Here is a 22312-nt window from a genome sequence, read left to right on the forward strand (position 1 = left end):
GAGCGCTTTTGGGGAACGCCTTTGGCAAGAACAACTCTGAATATCGTGTGCAATCAGTCCAATGGAAGAGCGTGGCGTCACGGGCGGGGTGACGCAGCGACCAGGAAGCTATAAAGGCACCTGCCACACAGCTGACTTCAGCTTCGCGTCTTTCAGCAAGCGCTCTGTGTGTGCATGTCTAAAGTCTGTCTTGTGAGTCTTATTTATTGTTGTCTGTCCCAATAAACAACATAATGCCTAAGAGCAAAGCAAAGACACGACAATTGGAGGGCGATTCCAGATTGCGCTATGGATTGTTTGTTCCTCCCTGCCCACGTACATCACGAGTGGGGATACAAACAGTCTATGCGTGGTTTGCCTGGGATCGAAGCACGCTGAGTCGGCTCTCGAGGGAGCCGACTGCCCGGCCGTTGTGTACGCTTCGATCCCGGAGGGCTCTCTTCGAGGAGAGAGCCTTCGCCAGCGTTCCTCGCGATACCGGTCCCGTTTTCGCCGAGGCGGAACGGCGCCGGCATTCGTTGGGTTCGCAGATCGATCTGTTGGAGGGAATGGAGACGGGCACGTCCTTATCTCCTACCTTACCCATCAGATCTGCCTGATTCCGGGATTCGGAAGCCCGAGCTTCGGTTCTTCCCCCCGAGCATCGGGCTTGACGCTCCACCTTTCTTTCTCCGAGGAGATTGATACGGAGGGCGTCGGCGAGCTTTTAGTTGCACAAACATAAAGTTGCATAAGCATATACAATAAACAGTGTTATGCCTAACATTATACAAGCAGCTATTTAAGTCTCCGAGGGGATTAATATTGTTTGTGTGACTAATTATTCGCGCGCTGTCGAGGCAACGCGTGTATTACATCATTTTCAGTTTTGATGTGAATTTTCCATACCCGACCGCTTGTCTGGTTGTTTAAACTCCATTTAAAAAAGTAGGAGTTAGTTCTATCACTTCAATGTGTACTTTGTCACAATCTAGACCGTGTTCACTTGTCTGATTGTTTTGATTTCATTAAATTCTACGAAATTTAATAACTGAAAAGTTAATATATCACTTCAATGTGTATTGTATCACAATCCAGACCGTGTTTACTTGTCTGATTGTTTAAAAATTCTAAGAAATATAATGACTTTGAGAAGTCAGCACTTCAATGTGTACTTTATCCCAATCTAGACCGTGTTTACTTGTCTGATTGTTTAAAAATTATAAGAAATATAATGACTTTGAGAAGTCAGCACTTCAATGTGTACTTTATCTCAATCTAGACCGTGTTTACTTGTCTGATTGCTGAATTTCATTTGATTCTGAGGAATCTAATGACCGTTATCTAACTTCAAGAAGTTCAATATATCACTTTAATGTGAATTGTATCACAATCCAGACCGTGTTTACTTGTCTGATTGTTTGATTGCATTAAATTCTGAGGAATATAATGACAGTTATTGAACATGTGAAGTTAGATGTACTGGAGGGACTGCTGGGCGGGAGCTGCCCCTCCATGTACAGACAGAGCAAAGCTCTGGGCCGACGACTTCTCAGCCTAATCCCAATCTAAGATGTCAGGCTGGGAGGTCCACGGCCAAGAAGTCATGACGCATTTCAGTCACGACTACAGAGGGCGGCCCCTACTGGGGTAGAGCGGTGTCCACCTCATTATACGGTGCCTGTCTCTCCTCAGTGCCCTCGGGAGGTGGGTCTGCCAACCCTGCCAGAGTTTCAGGGTGCAGCCGCTTCCAGCGAGCACTGCTCTCAGTTATTTCCGCTCGTGAGCGTAGCGGAGCTGAGACGCTCGCCGCCCCTTCGGGGGCCTCTTACACCAGAGGTCAGTCTCGAGGGACTGATTCCCTTAGTACATCAGTTAGCAGCGTGAAAACTACTGCCAAATGTATCTCAATGGGTCCTGCACACGGTAGAAAGAGGCTATCGCATTCAGTTCGGCCATCCACCGCCGACATTCAATGGGGTTACATCGACAGTAGTCGGCCCCCAGCAGGCTCTGGTGATGGAACAAGAAGTGAATACCCTAATAAGGAAGGCGGCCATCGAGGTGGTCCCTCCTCTAGACAGGGAATCCGGGTTTTACAACCGGTATTTCATAGTTCCAAAGAAGGATGGGGGGTTGCGTCCGATCTTAGACTTACGTCATCTAAACCTCTCAGTTACGTCACTGAAGTTCAAAATGCTCACTGTCAAACAGGATGTAGCTCAAATCAGATCCGAGGACTGGTTTGTCACAATAGATCTCAAAGACGCATACTTCCACATATCCATCCTTCCACAACACAGGAAGTCTCTGAGGTTCGCTTTCGGGGGCAAAGCCTACCAATATCGGGTACTTCCCTTCGGCCTTGCACTCTCACCCAGCGCGTTCACAAAATGTGTAGATGCGGCTCTGGTATCCCTCCGTATGCAGGGCATCCGCATTCTAAATTGTATCGACGATTGGTTGATTCTAGCTCAATCAGAGCAGATGGCGGTTCGACATCGAGGTGTCGTTCTCGCCCATATGGGGGAGCTGGGTTTGAGACTGAATGCCAAGAAGAGTGTACTTTCTCCACTTTAGAGAACCACCTATCTAGGCGTAGTATGGGATTCGACCACGATGCAGGCACGTATGTCTCCTGCTCGGATCGAGTCGATCCTCACATCAGTCAAGAGAGTCAAAGAAGGCCAGTCACTCACTGTGAAGCAGTTTCAGAGACTGTTAGGGCTCATGGCAGCTGCGTCCAACGTGATACCTTTTGGTCTCCTGCACATGAGGCCCCTTCAGTGGTGGCTCAAGACCAAGGGGTTTTCCCCGAGGGGAAATCCTTTCCGAACTATTCAGGTCACGCGGCGATGCCTTCGTGCCTTAGACATATGGAAGAAACCTTGGTTCTTGAATCAGGGCCCGGTGTTGGGAGCTCTTGGCCGCCGTGTAACGCTAGCGACAGACGCGTCCCTCACCGGTTGGGGTGCGGTCATGAGTGGCCACCCTGCCCGCGGTCTGTGGAGCGGTCGCCATCTGACATGGCATACCAGTTGTCTAAAGATGCTACCTGTGCATCGATCATTGAAATATTTCCTCCCAGACCTGAGAGGTCACCATGTGTTGGTGCGCACCGACAACACATTGGCGATCTCTTATATCAGTCACCAGAGAGATCGGCATCCGTGCCCCTTGTACAAGCTGGCACACCAGATCCTTCTGTGGTCCCAGGACAAACTCCTCTCGTTCGGAGCAGTGTATATTCCTGGGAGATTGACTGTGGGAGCAGACATACTGTTGAGACAGGGGTCGAGACCCGGGGGCTTCACCCTAAGGTGAAGTAGATATGGAGAGTTTTTGGACCTCTTTGCGACTCGAGATATTGCAATGTCCCCTCTGTTTCTCTCTAGTTCATCCAGCTCCTTTGGGACTGGACGCTATGGTACAGACCTGGCCGAGGCTTCGTCCGTACGCTTTTCCCCCTATCGCTCTGCTCCCGGGAGTTCTGGCGAGAGTACGCCGGGACGGGGTCCGTCTGTTGTTAGTAGCCCCGTTCTGGCCGAGCCCAGTATGGCTCGCAGATCTAATCTCTCCTCGACGGCTCTCCATGGGTGATTCCGATCAGGACAGATCTGCTCTCTCAGGCGTAGGGCAAAATATTCACCCTCGCCCGGAGTTGTGGAAGTTGTCTGTGTAGCCCCTGAGGGGGCACAGCTCATAGTTTCCAGTCTCCCAACCGAGGTTGTTGAGACCCCCACACTCCAATCCAGAGCTCCCTCTACGAGGAAACTGTACGCCCTGAGGTTGAAACCCTTCTCCTCATGGTGCAGAGACTGCCAGCTTGACCCTGCTAACTGCCCAGTTGGTACAGTTCTGGAGTTTCTCCAAGCTAGGCTCTCTGCGGGGTTAACTCACTCCACCTTAAAGGTGTACGTGGCGGTCATAGCTGCTTACCACGTCCCTTTCAATGGTCAGTCAGTGGGTAGACACCCCCCTAGTTACACGTTTCCTCCACGGTGCGCTGAGGCTGAGACCTCCAGTACGGTCCCGTGTTCCCCCTGGGACTTGGTTGTGGTGTTAGAGGCTCTTTGTAAAGCTCCATTTGAGCCGATTCATGAATATTACTGTCAGGCCCCCTCGGTGGCCCCTACCTACTTAGACTTTGCCCCTGGTATGGCCAAAGCATTTTTATACCCTCGAGCGGGTTACATTCCTAAAGTTCCCTCTGTTACGCCACAACCCATAGTACTGCAGGCCTTCTGTCCTCCTCCCTTTCGGGAGCCAGACCAGGTGAAGCTAAACTGTATGAGTCCAGTTCGAGGACTGGACACATACGTCCACAGAGCTGCTGTGGAGAAAACCTGACCAATTGCTTGTTTGCTACGGTCCTCCTAAAAAGGGTTCCCCTGCCTCTAAGCAGACCCTTAGTCGTTGGATAGTCGAGGCTATCAACGAGTCCTATGAGTCCTCTGGTCTTCCCCTTTCTTTGGGAGCCAAGGCTCACTCTACACGGAGTATGGCTGCCTCTAAGGCCTTTCTAGCAGGTGTGTCCCTCTTGGACATCTGCAACGCTGCGGGGTGGTCCACGCCCTCTACATTCGCCAGATTTTACAATCTTGATATGCAAGCCGCTCCTGGCTCTTCTGTCCTCTCGCCTTAGCTGTGCTCTTCGGATACACACTAGGCAGGGGTTTGGTAGTCTGGCAGCGTTGGCACATTGTTCCCCAAAAGCGCTCGACGCAGCTCGAGTTCCCGAAGAGGAACGTCCCTAGGTTACGTATGTAACCCTAGTTCCTCGAGGGAACGAGACGCTGCGTCGCAGAGCCATACTCCCGGCACCCTGCCTGCGCTTGCTTCCCTACTCGAAGCTGAAGTCAGCTGTGTGGCAGGTGCCTTTATAGCTTCCTGGTCGCTGCGTCACCCCGCCCGTGACGCCACGCTCTTCCATTGGACTGATTGCACACGATATTCAGAGTTGTTCTTGCCAAAGGCGTTCCCCAAAAGCGCTCGACGCAGCGTCTCGTTCCCTCGAGGAACTAGGGTTACATACGTAACCTAGGGACGTTTTAATTCATTGCCATGAATACAGCACTGAATTGTAGATTTAAAGGGGGGGTGAAATGCTCGTTTTCACTCAATATCCTGTTAATCTTGAGTACCTATAGAGTAGTACTGCATCCTTCATAACTCCAAAAAGTCTTTATTTTTATTATATTCATAAGAGAAAGATAGTCTGTACTGATTTTTTGCAATATCTTGCTTAATGGGTTAAGGATGATAATGAGAAAGGTAAGGGATCAGCCCCGAACTACATGGGAGGAGTTTTTTAGTGATCTTAAGGCAGTTGGGACCACAGTCACCAAGCAAAACATTGGTAACAAACTACACCACAAACTTACAAAATCAGCAGGGAATCAAATAAATATTTTCCCCACTGTAATACCTGAAATTGAATTGAAATACCAAACGACTGAAGTTCTAAAAATCTGTTTTGTACCTTCATAATACACTGACAACCACCCAACAACAACAACAACAAAAAAGGTTATTATAAAGCCACATCAATCATGCTCATCACAAATAGCTTTACCACAAGCTGAGGTAAACACTATACACTGTATAAAGTGCACACAATGTCATCCAGACAAATACAAAACACCATCATTGTAACCACATGACACTAAAATGCAATAAACAATAATTTAACAACTTATGATGTAACATAAAACCAATACACATAACAGGCAAGAAAAAAAAAGCTAAAAAAGTTTTTTACATTAGCATTTTTACGGTCTTGTACTATTAATTACAATATTTTTTTACAGGGTGGTTATCAACCATAACATTTATTTAATTATAAGGTTATTTGTATCTTACAGATTTTTCATATTGGCACATACCTTAAAAAAAGTTTACAATGACTTCAAGAACCCATCAGGCAGTGTGCAGTTAATTTGAGAAATAAAATGCTATCCTAGCTAAAGTATAAACTTTATGCACCCTTCACTGAAACACACTAATGTGTGCATAGTATATAAACATCATAAAACAAAAGTTTAAACATAATTACATGGTTCAATATGGCTTGGCTTAGACTTGGTGTGTTTAAACCTCTCTAGTACATAAATAACACTTAACGAAACTATGAGTTCTGCTACACACTCGTACATAACCAAACCCAGTGTCACTGCAATGTGTAATGGCCTACAAAACAGACGGGGTTTGATTGAAAGCCACTGATACAGGCCAACAGGAGTAAACAGGAAATGCATGTAAGGAAGTCACCCGCTCTTGAGTATGCTCTCTTTCTCACTGTCTCCATCTCATATAGACACACAGACAACCACACACACCACTCTCCAGCTTTAAATAACATAGGCTGCACATGTGCAGCACATGTGTATGTTTTTCTGCTCACTCCGCAAAAGCAAATATCTCCGAATGAGTGAATAAAATGAGGGCAACAACTAACTGAATATTCCATAGTGGAGTGAAACCAGACCTTAAGATATATTAGAAAGGATTAAGACAAGCATTTACTTGAATCATCTAAACTAAGAGAATGATTTTGAACAGACACACACACAAATATATATTTATATAATATTAATTATACTTATTATTTACATAATATACATTCCTGGTACAGCAAAGCTGCATTTTCTGCAGCCATTACTCAAGTTATCAGAATAACATCACGAATAAATCATTCAGAAGAAATGTTTTTGTAATATTAGAAATGTCTTTAATCTCACTTTTAATCAATTGTCTGATTGTGTTCAAATCTAATGTGTTTAATTCAATTAAATAATTTACTCATTCCAATGTTTTGAATGTTACTATATAAAATACAATTCAGTAAGCTGTATTAACTATTTTTAACATGCTTAAGAAAAGAGCAGTGCAAACATTCTTTAAAATACTGTTATATGGATAAAATAACAGCAAACAGGTTTAAAACAACATAAGGGTGAGTAAATAATGAAAAGGTCTTATAACTCACACTGAGAATGTACTGATGTTCCACAGGAGAAACTCTTGAAGGAGAAGGGAAGGAGAGCAGAAAGACAGAGGGAGAGCAGCCAGTGCCGGAACATGGATCAGGGAAATGGGGCTTGTCACATTACAGTGATGAATAAGGTTGTTCTGGTGCATGAGGAGACGGAGGATAAAACATGTTGGTATCCATCACACCTTTAAATAATAATCTCTCTGCTTCCACAGAACATGGTGTAATGGAAACAGGTCCTTTACAATCTACTGAACTCATGTGATGAGGCAGGAAATACATTAGTTTGTGATTTTCTCTAAAATCCAGTAAATATAAGCCACAGCCTATTTGCCGTCTATAATTTATTACTAAGAATAACAAGAGGGAGGCACAGGAAATGGAAGGATCAAGTGTGAACACTATTCATATAAATATGTCTGCAATGTCATAAATATCCTTTCAATGCATTTTCGTCTATAACCATGAATTCTGCTTGGCTCAGCACGTGTGTGTGTGTGTGTGTTTGTGTTGACGTCTGTGTACAGTCAGGCTAAAAAGCCAAAGGTGTTTACCTGGCCCCAGGATGGCGCAGTATGCAGTGTGCATTCATGTCTGCACGTTTGAGGTGGTTTAAAGACTCAAGAGAAACTTCTCCCTCTCATGCTGACTGGCCATGCCACTTGAGATTTAGTTGTGCAGAGTTAAATATGAGGGGTAAAGCTGCGCTACCCACTAGACAGAGTGGATAAGGAAGCAGAGATCAGTGTTCAGTCAAGTTTAAATAGTGGTCAGCCGATATTGTTTTTTTGAAAAATGCCAAATATCGGCCGATATATCGGCCTTGGCAATATATCAGTCGACCACTAGTATAAATACGAAGCAGTATTTTAGATAATACACTCAGTTTTGGACAAGGGATGGTCATTGCAAACACTGTATTGCAAATCGGCTGAGGATTCTGAAAATAGTGATATCATAGCAGCGGGAACATCACATTTTTAAGTTATGAGTGTGCACAGCCTAGATGCTTAAAGGGGCCATATGAAGTTCCTAAAAAGAACATTATGTTGTATATTTGGTGTAATAAAATGTGTTTATGCAGTTTAAGGTTAAAAAAACACATTATATTCCACATAATGTACATTATTGTTGCTCCTCTATGCCCCACCTTTCTGAAATGCATCGATTACAAAGCTCATTGTTCTGAAAAGTGAGGTGTACGCTGATTGGCCAGCTATCAAGTGCATTCTGATTTGCTGAATACCTAAAGCGTGTGATGGAAAGTTGCACCTCTTAACATACTGTAATGCCGTCTCCCGGCATGACCAGACAAAGCCAATAAAACCCATTACAAATGAGGCATTGGTTGCATCCTGTGGGCATTATTACTGATTATACTTGTACTGTGGTTTTACATGTTGTATAGAGAACGTTTTTTAGCAGAAAATGCTGAAAATTCAGCTTTGCCATCAGGAAAAAAATTCATTTTAAAATAGGCAATTACTTTAAATTCTAACAATATTTTAAAAACTTGATTGTTTTTACTGTATTTTTGATCAAATAACTGCATCCCTGGTGAGCAAAAGAGACTTTATTCTAAAATCTTAAACCACAAAACTTTGAATATAATGTTTTTCTTCTTTTATGACCCACAGAACAAAATTACAGGGTTTGGATTGAAATAAAGGTGAATAAATGTCAGAATTTTCTTTTGTGGAGTATGAACTTTGGGTCTTATTCTTCAGATTAGAATATTGGTATAAAGCCGGTCTTTGCCTTCGTCCTAGCCTTTATAATGAGGAGTCGCTTCGCCCCACTGAGAGTAACTAGGACACCTTTATACCCCAGGCACACCTGTGCACCAGTGTGCCCATTTCACCTGATCACAACCCGTAAATACCTGTAGAGGGAACACAAAACACAGCCGAAGGACTGGTGAAGTACAGTGGCCGTGACAGAAACAAACAAGCATCACAATAAAATAAAGCTATATTTAAAAAACCAAAAACAGTCCAGACTGGCCAACATTCTTTGCTACTTGTCTTGGCGCAGCGTCGGAAATAAATAAGTCATAAATAAGGGCTTATCTTACTTGGCATTTTTACAGCCCCCCCAAAAACCCTGAGCAAAACAGCCTGTGGCCCTGGAGATGAGACTGGCTGTGGGTGGTTTGGGATCTAGGACCCCTCTTTTATCTCTAACCGCTGTGTCAGGGAGGACAGAGTAATGCTTAATTGTGAAGCTATTAATAAGCCCTGTAAAAGAGTCTTTATGGAAATGTTGTCAAAACTATTTATGAAGCGGGAGCGTAACTATATTGAAGTCACAGCTCATATACATCTGGTGATGGACAATAACTTTTACATTTAAACTGTAGAACAGCGCTGAACCAAAACCCAACAACACAACACTAGAGCATCAACACAGGCTATTAAAAATCATATGAAAGGTGGAGAAACATGCAGAGAGAAAGTAAAGGGTATGGCTTGGACTGAGCAGAATAAACAGAGGAAAAAGCAGACATGTTTGGAAGAGAATATATAAACACCAAAGAAACAAAAATGTTCTCATTATGGCACAATTTCCTTATGTCTGGAAATATCTGTCACCCCTTCCATCCAAGCATTTCATTCTCCATGTTAATACCGTCTGATTCACCTAATTCCTACATTCATTAATCACATTTGTGTTCTTATACATTCTTGTCAGATGTCCAAAAGGAATGTATTTTTCCCCACACACAAAATTCCACATGCTACAAAAACACTTTCTGATACACAATTTTAGATTTTTGTAGACATGTCCTGTCAACTGATTTACAGTTAGGCTAAAATTACTTAATTAGTTAATTGCAGAAATATGACTTTTATGAACAACATAAGTCGCTCTGAACTAATCACTACAAGCCTTATGATTATAGATTTACAGTATGCATAGCCTCTCGTGACAGAGATCAAACATGATGAATTCCTATACAATAAAAGTGAATGATAGTGGACAAGCCAAAAAAACACAAAGGTATCATAAAAGTGTTCAGTATCATATGCTGTATTTAAGTCTCCTGAAGTGTGGTTTTAAGAGGGAAACAGACATAAAACTGTTATTGTTCATCACAAAATAAAGAAAATCATACAGATTTGATCTATGAATGATGACAGAATGTTTATTATGCGATCCTTAGAGCTTAACATAATTGCTATGAGATTAAATTAATAGAGCTGTTTAATAACTCACAATGTCAATTAGTTAGAATGTGAAATTCATCATGTAGTCCCTTTAGAACTTCGAATGGGTTTTCAGAAAAGCTTTGAGTTATGGGTAAAATATGGTCTGAGGTAAATAATAAATGAAGATCCTACCACGTGTATGTGTGAGGTTTTGATGAATCGGACAATCACTGTAGCTCTCATCTAACTTTATAACATCTTACATTTTTAAAACAACACAGTGGCTTCGACATGAGTTAGGTATGACTATACAGTATGTAAGTCATTTTGCAGATCAGAAGCAGAACAAATCTCTTTAAGTAATCTTAACCACAAAGGGGGAAAAAACAGAAACCGCTGTTTTTTTTAATTCCTTATTTAATTCCCAATGGAATAGGTTTTAGGACTACAAACTGATCAGCTCTTCTGCAAGAATTAAGTGAAATGACATGAAAAGATGAGGTGAGCAGTGATGCTTCAAAGCAGTGATTTCAGATTCATTAAATGAGGAACACAAAGGATTCAGAGGTAAACGACAATTAAACTGACAGACTCACAACTACCACATAAAAACATGCAGGCTTGTGCAACTTGAGTTTGCAAATATGTGAAGGCAGCAAGATTATCCTTGATAAGATTTAAGATATTTTGTGGTGTTTAATAATTTTCTAAAATAATGTTAATAATATATGCTGTGGTAAGTGTTCCATGTAATAAGTGATGTGCAGAAATATAGGGTCATTCCATGTCAAATCAACTTAACGATTTAGGGCCTTGAAAATGAAAATTCCAAAAAATGTATTAAGAACCAGAATTTGAAAATCATATTGAGTTCTCTTTAATACTTTTACACTCTACAGTAACGGACATGCAAACTTTGGAAAAATAATATTAATGTCACTCTGACAGTATGTTCTACGCAGTTATTTTGATATAGGGAAAAGGATACATTTCAAGTTTCAAAATGATTTGTTCTTCAGACCTTCTTCTTTAAAAGAAAGAGAGAGAAAAAAAGTGACCCACATTTGGTTTTTGACCACTGAAAATGTGTACAATTCAACAGTTTACTCCCAGAGCCATATTGAGATTCCAATATTGCTGGAATGGAACCATATAGAGCCTTAAAAATGAAAGTCCCAAAAGGGAAAGATTGTTATGACCCAAAATCTATAAGGACATTGAGTTACAGGCATGCAAACTTGAAAAGTGCTTTTTCCCATTTTTGAAAGAAGGTCACCACTAGCATATAATACAACAAATATTTTACTAAAAGACCTACCAATCTCTGTGTAAAAATAATATAATGATGCTGTCATCTTTCTAAATTAATTTTCTCCCCCTCTGGTTCTGAATCTCAAGTGAAAATTTTAATTTTACACTTATCTTTCTTCAGAAAAGAAAAAAACACATTAAGAACAGTACCATCACATGAACAGAAATATTAATTGCACATTTGCTTGTAATGTAAATCAACATTTCTGAAATTCAGACAAACCACAGGACTGAAGGTTGATTAAGCAAAACAATCGCAAAGCTGTACATTAAATATTGCAATCCACACAAATTAATGGGAGACTTATCAGAGTTCAAAATAGAGAAAATGTTTGGTGTGTGTCTCACTGGCGCATCTGTGAGCAGGACAGCATGTCTTTGTGGTGTATTGAGAGCCACGGTATCCAGGGTAATGTTGGCATACCAGCACAAAGTATGAACCACATCCAACAAGAGTAACTGATGACGCAAGAAGAAGCTGTACTAACCCGGACTGTATCCAAAGAATCATAAAACTACCAGAATTAAATGTGCACCTTGATTCTCCAGTTTCCACCAAAATTGTTCATTGGGAGCTACACAGGGTCAGTATTCATGGTCAGGCTGTTATAGCTAAACCTTTGGTCACTTATGCCAATGCTGTTGGTTTCAGTGGTGCCAGCAGTACAAATCTGAGACAATGTGAAGCATGGGTTGTTCTCTGATGAGTCCGCATTCATCTTCCCACATCTAGGAGAGTTATTTTGTGGAGAAGCCTTAAGAGTCTTACAACTAAGGCGGCTGTGTGCAGAGAGTAAAGCACAGGGGTGGATCAGTGATGGTTTGGGCTGCAATGCGGTGCCATTCCCTCTTGTGCTAGATGTCCAACCCCTGTATATGAACAATGTTAACGGTGCTGTCCCTTACAAGCTGCCAGAAATAGCCACTGAAGGACTTTCACAGACATGTCGTCAAAAGTGATGACAGATGCCAAGGTTTAATGCTGATGCAGCTGATGTAGACACTTTTAAGACCAACAAGCATCAGACAAAAATTTTTTTTTTAAAGAAATTAATAATTTTATCCAGCAAGGACTCAGAATAATCAATTTCAGAATAATCAATCAAACAGTAAAGACTTTTATATTCCAAAAGATTTGTATTAGAAATAAATGCTTTTTTAAACTTCATCAAAGAATCTTAAAAGAAAATGTATCACAGCTTCCACAAAAATATTATCAACTGTTGAGCACCACATCAGCATATTCAGATTTGCCATTAGAGGAAAAAAACTGTTAAATGGTTATTCAAAGTTTCACAATATTATTCTTTTAACTGCATTTTTTATCAAATAAACGCAGCCTTAGTGAGCTAAGAGACTTCTCTCTAAAGCATTTAAAAAAAATTTAACAGTCAACAGCTATCCTGATGCTGATCCTTGCATATCCTGAGCATGCCCACAAGCTTTTCACACTAAACTGATCCTCTACATCAAGTCAATGGACAATGGCCTTTGACATCAACTATGAATTATATGCAAAATGTTTTCTCCTCATTTAAAATTACTAAATAACATTTCATTATTTGCATTTAGCATTGTTTTTACCTACAGTAGCTGTCCATGACCCTGTCAGAACAGAAAAGACCTACTAACTGAGAATCAGTGAACAAGGTGAACTCGTGGCATGTAGGAAGTGGCAGCAGTGATTGAACTAACTGACTTTGGACATAAGCTGGTACTGTGGAAAAACTGAAACACTGAAAACAACCAACTTACCACTTACATATCTTGGCCTACATAAAACATGAAAGCTCAGCGGCGTGCACACTCGACACAGACACATACACATTGCCCAAGAAGTGCAGAGCGGTTACACACAACGGGTCGGGCATGGCTGCCCTATCTGCCAGGCATATATTTAAGCTTGCTATTTTAGAGCGGGTACTTCTGTTCTTCCACAAGCAGTACATTAGTAAAACAGAGCTGGCTTGCAAACTGTAAAGCAGGGCACATGGCCCTTCCAAACAAGATGTAGTGATCTGCCAGAGCAATTCATCTTCATAAACATTTTGCGGAGCAATAAGACATATCTGAAGATGGCAACATAAAAAATAGCATTAACAAAGAAAGACAGGCTCAAATGCAAACACTTGTTGGAAGGCAGTTTGTAGATTATGTTCTCAGGATGAAGATGGAAAGATCTGATGCTGACATTACTTGTTGAATTGACTTGTTCTCCATCTTGTGGTAGAAGAGATTCAGTATTGCATCAAGGAGACCAACAACTCAGTCCAAACTGTCAAATTTGGTACTTAAAATCTAAATGCCCCTTAAAGAAAAAGATGAAATCACTGAAGAGAAATCGGCTTACAAGTAACAGATGACACACAACACAAAAAAGGATCCTAAGTTCTTGGGGACCAGGAATGACAAGGGATGTAAGGAATGAATTTCCACTCCAAACAAGCAAGTTTTCAGGAATGATCTTCAATTGCTGTGTTAATGGAGCTGGTTAATGTGCCTCACCCAGAGTACAACTGACTGAGCCACCCACACTTTGTGCAGATGCCAGCTGTGCCCTCATCAACCTTTTGCAAGAAAAACAGTTGGGCAAAAGGCACAAACGTCTTAGTACAAAACACAGTGGAGATCTGGCTCCCTGAAAAGTTGATGTATTATTATCATTAACTCTAATGTGACTTCCTCAACATCTGTTTTGAGTGAGAGAATCACAGTTTGAAATGTGTTTTTACAGATTTGCGAGATGTTTTTTACAGATTTGCGAGATGTTCTTCTCCGAGAAGGAGTTTGTGCAGATGTGAAATACCACACCTAGCATATCTCCCTCACCCAAAAGATCCTCGCTGACAGACCACTGCCAAAATATTTGACTGTCCTCTCCGAACTCAACACAGCAATGGAAGGAACAACAGAAGCACTTGAGCTGAGCTCCAAAAGACATACCAAAGAGAGCTATACAGAATCACAACACTGCTTCTTCTGTTTCAGATGTTGTCAGTGAGTCACCGCGAAACATAATTCATAACATTTTCCAAATTTGACTCAAGATCACTAATGGCTAGAATTGGTGTTCAAAGTAGACAGTTTTTGCATTGAATAGTAAAGAGTAGAGTAAAATTACAGAAAAACATTTCCAATACAGAGAAATTAGGGTGTAGCTGCTTTCATTTGAAACAATTCTATATTTGACTTGGAGAATGAATTTTTAATGACTTTGGGGTTTTATTAATGATTAGATGCTGTAATTGAACTAAATCTGCAGTTTTGTAGTCTGGGAAAGAGGATAAATGGTCTAAACCACAACTGCAACTACTTTATGTTTGCAGTTGCAGTTTGCAACATTTATCCCTTTTTCTCAAAGTGTGAATTGACAAAATTAGTTCAATAACTAAAAGGTATTCGATTAAGGATAAGGTAACTTTTTTTATGGGACAGACACACATACATCAGCTGATACATGCATTACATTTCCATGCTGTCCAACTCAGACTCAACCCAGATTGGAAAAAGGGTTTATGGCAACATTCCTGCAAAATTATTGTATATACATTTTGCCAGTTTCACATCACTTTCAAAGTGAAATGTCCAGTGATTTGGCATTAAAAGAGCATTCCATTTGAAACAGGTGGCCGTGAATCTGTCAGTGTTATAATATTGGCTGTTGACTTATCTCACCACTTCGGAAATTGAATGTCGCTAAAAGATATTGCTCTATCACATTTTAAAATAACATATCAGCTACACTAAACCTACCTGAGAGTGTTAACATAAGCAATCGTTTGATAAAAACATATTTCCAGTGCCATTTTAGCTTGCTTCTATAAGTCTTTTGTTTCTACAAGCCATTTTAACATATCTCATTTAACTCATATCTGAGCATTCTGCATCATAAGTGCAAGGCTATATCAGAAAAGCCATAAATATGGAGCTGGTTATGTGACGCAAATCTCAAAATGTAATACCTTAAAAATCATGCACTATGGTACAAATGTTCGAAAATAAGCTTCTTCTTTTTTTATCAATGATCTGCCCCTGTAATTAGTTGTCGACCAATATATCACATCTAAAGTATAAGTATGTTTCTTTTACACATTTATTTTTTTATCCATTGTCAAATGATTTCAAATTTCTTGCTTTCCAAAAAACATATCGGTCAACCACCACCTGTAAATCATAATTAGTTTGAAAAGGAATAGAAGTTGTCTGTGTTATACCACCACTAGCGATCATTTCGGTTGGAAACTGCAGTGAACGGTATGTTAATATAGGTATAGTTTTGTAGTTTTGCATGTCTTTTCAATGAGAAGCTGATACTGTTAATGATTAAACTGAGACTCTCACATCTTAACACTCAAATTCAAGTTTGGCTTTGTTCGAAACCAAATGCACTAAATGAGCCTATATATAAATGTAGATTTCACACTGATTACATTTACACATGTTATTATTAAAAAAGAAAAAATCTACTATATGTGAAATAGGGCTGCACGATTATGACAAAAATCATAATTGTCGATTATTCCCTTGAATAATTAATTACGATTATCACAATTTACATTGAATGATGTTTATACCATTGTTTGATGCAACTGCATGCCATATTTTTTATATGTGCCTAATGTGAAATAGAGAGAAAATAATGGAGTTCTGATCTTACAAAGGCTATGTGTCCCAGTCAAACATTCAGGAAACCACTTTGGCAAGCAAGCCTCCCTCTGTCCACGTACATATTTCACTGAAAGTTCAAATATCAAACCATAGATCCACATTGTCTACTGTGCAGTCCTTTCAGTCTATAAACCACTTTCTGTTTTTCCACTCTCATAGGATACTATTGAGTAATGTGGGATTTTAATACTCACTAAACAAGTTGGCAATCTGACAACCCTACACCCACCAACAACTTACACTGTTTACATTAAATGCCCAGAAAAATATGACTGACAGCTCAGCACACTCATTTCCTGCTGCAAAAGCTCCCACCTGCACCTCTCTGGAGGAGTTGGCCTGTGAGTTTAAGAAAATCACCATGTAAATCTGTCAGCCGGGGGAGAGTAAGACGAATAAATGAAAAAAAAATGAGAATAGTATCTTTAGCTGTCCGCTGAAAGCAGGCTGTATAACAGAGCAAAGATGGGACCTGCCAAAAAATCACATGTACATAAGTGAAGCTCGGCAGAGACTGATATCTAAATGAGGATTGCATGCTTGTTTATGTGTCTGCTTTTATAAAACACTGCTCTCACTTCTTATGATTGCGATTATGGATCGCAAAGAATGTGAAGCAAGTTGTTTTACTTAAAGTAATTAGCCTAACCTGGTTGCCTTAAAATTTGGGGTTCATTAGAAATTTGAGTTGAAAGAAAGAAAAGTTGCAATAAATCATGAAAATATTTTCTTATAGTGCAGCGTCAGAAAGTAATCGGTCAATGCACCGATTTAAACTACTTATGAGTAAATGACAGAGACACAGAAACATCATTATTTCGTTCTAATGACTAATAGACAGCAGCTGATACAGTATACAGTATAAAGGCATTTGTGGATTTTGAAGTCACTTTGAATTATAGAAGTGGTAAATTTATAGATTCATGTTCTGCTATTTGTTTTTAATAGAAAACAAAAATGGAATAGTTTAATGTAGGGCAGAAAAATAAAATCTCCCATCTAGACGATTACGGTGGTTTGTCTATATTCTAAATTAAAAATGAATATGATCTGGCTAGTTAAAATGCTGGAACCTACTGTATGTAATTTTTCTGCCTCCCCTACAAACAATATATTAAATTAAATAAATAAAAAAAATAAAAAAATAATTAAATGTTTCTATATTCCGGCATGATGTTTTTTCCATTTCAAGCACGTCTGTAGTTTTTAAACATGCACAAACACTACACTTCAACTTCTGATCTGAAAACTACAGATTTTAGACAACTGAAACAACAACAACTCCAAAACGAACACACAAAAACTAGTTGAAAAGTAAAGTAAAACTGGAGTGGAAAGACTTAGTACCATCTTGAGCTTCCTCACACTAGTCGAGCTACATAACAGCGCTGCCTTGAGCACCGTCCAAAAGAGTGACTTAACACACACTTGTTTGCTTAGTGTACACACACCGAATCAGAACCCAGCCAAAAGTAACACCTGCTCTTAAAGTAAACATGACAGATGCTCATCCTCTTGCTTCAAAAGAGAGAGAGACTCTGTGACTCCCACTAATTCACCACATAAAAGTTTGGGGTCAGTACAGTATTTACGAAAATTTAAACATTAAAACAATGTTTTAAAATATTTCTTCTTTTTTATAAAGATTTCTATGACAATAAAGCTCCACTTGACTATTTCAATTTCTATTTCTCTTTTGAAATATTAAGCAACTGTTTTTTTTTACATTTGATAATAAGCTACAAAAATCAGCTTTTTCATTACAGGAATAAATTACATTTTTAAATATTTTAAAGTGAAAAAAAAATGTATTGTAATAATATCCCAAAATATTACAGTTTTATTGTAATTTTGAACAAATAAAGCCAGTTAATAAATATATATTTTTTTGATTTGTTAATATTACTTAAATATTTGCACAGTTTTTCAATTGTTTGCTTACAATTTCCTATTCTATGCAGCTGCAAATGCCCTGGCAATACCATAATATACTAATATAACTGTTTTCCTTTGCCTAGCTTTTTGAGTGCAGCACATCCCTGACTGGCCATAGCTTATTTGTTCACAATACATTTCCCACAATAAATCTAGAATACGCTACATCTAGGTACTGTAGGTATCTATGTATATATGTGCAATGACAGTTTCTGCACTGGCAGATGAGGAAGTCAGCTGTTGACCCCCATTTAACTTGATTCAGGAATGTAGATGTTTTACAGATTAAACCTTAAAATATGCTGAAATAAGAAATTCAGATCTCTCTACATGCACATGTGGCCATAACATTACAAAGCTAATGCTGTGGGCATGACTGGCTCTATGTACTACTGTGTTTTGGGGTTTAAGAGCTGACTGGCAACCGTGGGTGCTTCTGATGAAGGTGTTGATGGTAAAGGGTGAGGACTGAGCAGATGACAGATGAAAGTGGTTGAGAACCCACTAAACAGCCACTTGGAAAAAGCTGGAGTGGACCTCAAGAATGCATCGCTGTATATTCTTAAAGGAATAGTTCACCTTTAAAAATTAAAACATAGCCATTATTTACTGACTCTCTTGCTGTTACACCCTGTATGATTTTCATCCGTCGCACAAAAAAGATGATGTTAGGCAGGAAAAATATGAGGGGGAGTAAATGATTACAATATTCAGTTTTGGTTGAACTGCCCATAAGATGTATTTTTGGTTCACTGTTCAGACAATAACTGACTGGTTTACATCTTTCTATCTAAGGAAACTTAACTCTGTAAAGCCTGACATACAGTATGAAATACTAGTCAGAGTCAGAATAACTTTTTTTAATGGAACGTTTTATTGAAACTGCATATCTAAACTGGATATTTTCTTTATGGTTTGTATCATACTTGATACATCAGGCTTTTTTATGACCAATCTATAGAATGACATAGTAAGATTACTGAGATCATACTTGAGAACCAAAAAAAAAACAGTGTTTTACACAGCATCCCAAATGGACTAACAATAATAAAACTTAAGATTAAATTGTAACGGAAACCTATGACATTTTTTATAACAGTATCAAACTACTTATGGTACATTAAATGCATATTAATATCAGCTGTAACACTCTTAATCTCAAGCATTCGTCTCAGTAACATTTAAAACAAAGCTCTTTCATTTTAATTGTTGCAAGTTGCAAGATTGTACACAACAGTATTTTTTTCATCAAAGTTTTGATCATTTAAAAAAAGAAAAGGCCTTACAAATGTGTGTATCAAATATGATACAGTAGCCTTAAAGGGTTAGTTCACCCAAAAATTACAATTTCTCCATCTTCTACTCACACTCGAAGCATCCTAGGTGTATGTGACTTTCTTCTTTTAAAATAATCCAATCAGAGTTATATTAAAAACTGTCCTTGCTCTTCTAAGCCTTTCAATGGGGTAAGCGGGTGTTTGTTGTCAACAGTTCAGAAGATGTGAAATAAAGTGCGCACATCTGTAATAAAACGTCTCTGCACATCTTCCAGTTCCCAACAGTCAGCAGAAATGAGAAAAAATAGTTTATTACATTTGAAATCTGGATATTTATGTTAAAAAAAAATGCATGGATTCGCTACAGGATGCCTTTATTCACCCCCGGAGCCGTGTGAGAGACAGATGCGAGCACTTTATTTCACGTCTTCTGATCTGTTGACAACAAACACCCACATACCCACATTGAAAGGCTTGGAAGGGCAAGGTCAATTTTTTATATAACTCTTATTTGATTATTCTAAAAGAAGAAAGTCACTTACACATAGGATGTTTCGAAATTCAAATTTTTCAATGAACTAATCGTTTAATAGTTTAAGATAACCTGAAAGATTATAGATGAATTGTCGATAAGTGGACGGCTGATCCATGTGCACATTACATCCTTAAGATGTAATGACAGAGAAGTCCCTTTCACAAACACAGTCCGGCAGAATAAAATCATGCACTGCTCATGGTAATGTTATTTTCAATTTGATACCAACATAATGACACAGGCAGCTTTTTATAACAACACACCTGTCAGCTCTGTGTCTCTCTCCTGATCTCACAGCCCTCCTGCACATTTCCTTTGGCAGCTCAACAAAAATGTTCAGCAATAATTAAACAAAACAATTATATAAGAAGTTCTAGTCTAGTTCTAATCTAGTACGGACTGCTTGTGTTTAAAAGCAACAGACGTATGTTCATAAAGACTGAACAAGAAAATAAACAGTTCTTCATTATATATTATTAGAAGTTGAAGGGATTGTTCATCAAAAAATGAAAATTCTGCCATCATGCACTATCATGTCAAGGTTATGGTGTTCCAAATCTGCATGACTTTCTTCAAATGACAGTCGCCGAGTCCTCGTTCACTTTAATTTGTTAGGAAGAGTCTACCTAACATCGCATTGTGCGCACACAGGTTTGTAACAGTTTTGTGAGGGTGGGTAGCCTATCAGATAACTTATTTTGGGATAAACTGTCTGTTTAAATGAACTCTGCGGGTGTAAATATCCCTCACAAGCGTCACAAAGCTAACTTCATACACGGTTTATTTTGCGTAAAGTTGAGGACGCAAAAAAGCAAACCTGTCCAAACACGCCTAAACAAGAAAACACGCAGAAACCTCAGGAAATCCAACATCTGCTCGGCTACACACAACGGAAATGTTGGACACTTTGATGCCGTGACGAGACAGCAGACGGTACAAGTCTCCAAAACTGGTGAAAGCCTGAGGAAGAGAGCTAATCTTACCGAGATACTGCCTGATCTCCAGCAGAACGTTAGAGGGTCCCCCGTTCAGCTGGTAAAACAGTGAGCCGAGACAGAAGAGCAGCAGTGTGGCCATGCAGAAACCATAATCGCGCAGAGAGAAGCGAAACCCAAGAGCTGATAACCAGAATCCCTTCCTGCTGTGAGTGTTTAGACGGGGACTGCTGCTGTAAGTCTTCATCGTCTCCTCACATGGAAGCGCCGAGAATGGTAGTCACCCATCCGCCTCTTTAGATAAAAACTGTTTAGTCAACATTTAAACAAAAACTAAGGTCACTTCACAGATGAATGCGCGCGAGCACACGCGTTTAGATGTTTGCCCCCCCTTACGAATGAAGGTGGGAATCCATCCTTTGCTTTTAGGGGTTAGTGTCGGTGTCAGATTACTGTATGTGGAGGAAAAAGTTCAACCGGAGGATGGACTCACGCTCACGCGCTGCCGTCGCTTAGCACCACCAGGCGGAAGACGCGTGAAAGCGCGCGACAGAATCAGTGCAACCCAAGAAAAACTAATACTAACACACATATTCATCTGCAAAACCACTAATTATTCTAACTAATGCATATTTTCAAATAAAAAAATACATATTTCATAAGAAAGATCAACAAATAGTTGTGCAATGTTTATCTCTATCTATTGATCTATCTACAGTGTAAAAACAGCTGTGCTTTTGGATCCATATTTCCAATAAATACTGTTGAAGCAAAGGGCAATAAGGACAATTTTAATTAAATATTCAGCCAAGGGTCAAGTTCATGACTGAGCAGTTTTTGACTATTTGAACTAACAGAAGTAAATTTTACTCCTTCAGCCATGTAAGTGAGTAAGTGTTAGAATGATAAAAGCAGTCTGCCTCACAATGGATTTATTTATAGTGCAACACAATATCTTTTATTTCACATTCGAAATCAAATGAAATAATGTCTTTATTTAACCCACTGGGAATATAATCATGTTTGCCAAATCAGAGGTGAACAAGGGAAAAATAGCTATTTAGCTGTAAGCTGTGTTTGTGGTTGTCTCCCAATTTTGGATATAGTTTCCTGGGGGTTTTGTAATCCATCAAAGAATAAAATAAAATAAAAAAATAACATAAAAATATTATAATAATGTTAGTGCCATGACATTCACCCAAGTATGGTGACCCATACTCAGAATTGGTGCTCTGCATTTAACCCATCAAAAATGCACACACACAGAGCAGTGAACACACACACACTGTGAACACACCCCCGAGCAGTGGGCAGCCATTTATGCTGCAGTGCCCAGGGAGTAGTTGGGGGCTCGATGCCTTGCTCAAGGGCACCTCAGTCATGTTATTGCCAGCCTGGGATTTGAACCCACAACCAACCCTAGGGTTAGGAGTCAAACTCTCTAACCAATATGCCATGACTTCCCCACGAATATTGTTCTCAAATTAGGATGCTTATTTGCTGATACTAGTGGTAAGAGAAATGTAGTC

General features: G+C 39.6%; 1 protein-coding gene across 1 annotated transcript in view; it reads right to left on the reverse strand.

The window, feature by feature from the left end:
- The window catches only part of LOC127937997 (uronyl 2-sulfotransferase-like), a 50421-nt gene extending 29114 nt beyond the window's left edge, over positions 1-21307 (reverse strand). The window contains exon 1 of the mRNA XM_052534354.1: positions 20832-21307. Coding sequence (XP_052390314.1) covers positions 20832-21030 — 199 coding nt within the window. The 5' untranslated portion in view covers positions 21031-21307. The remainder of the gene's footprint in view (positions 1-20831) is intronic.
- Positions 21308-22312: the final 1005 nt, after the last annotated feature.

This window comes from Carassius gibelio, chromosome A20 (assembly GCF_023724105.1).
Source record: "Carassius gibelio isolate Cgi1373 ecotype wild population from Czech Republic chromosome A20, carGib1.2-hapl.c, whole genome shotgun sequence".
Classification (NCBI taxonomy): Eukaryota; Metazoa; Chordata; class Actinopteri; order Cypriniformes; family Cyprinidae; genus Carassius; species Carassius gibelio.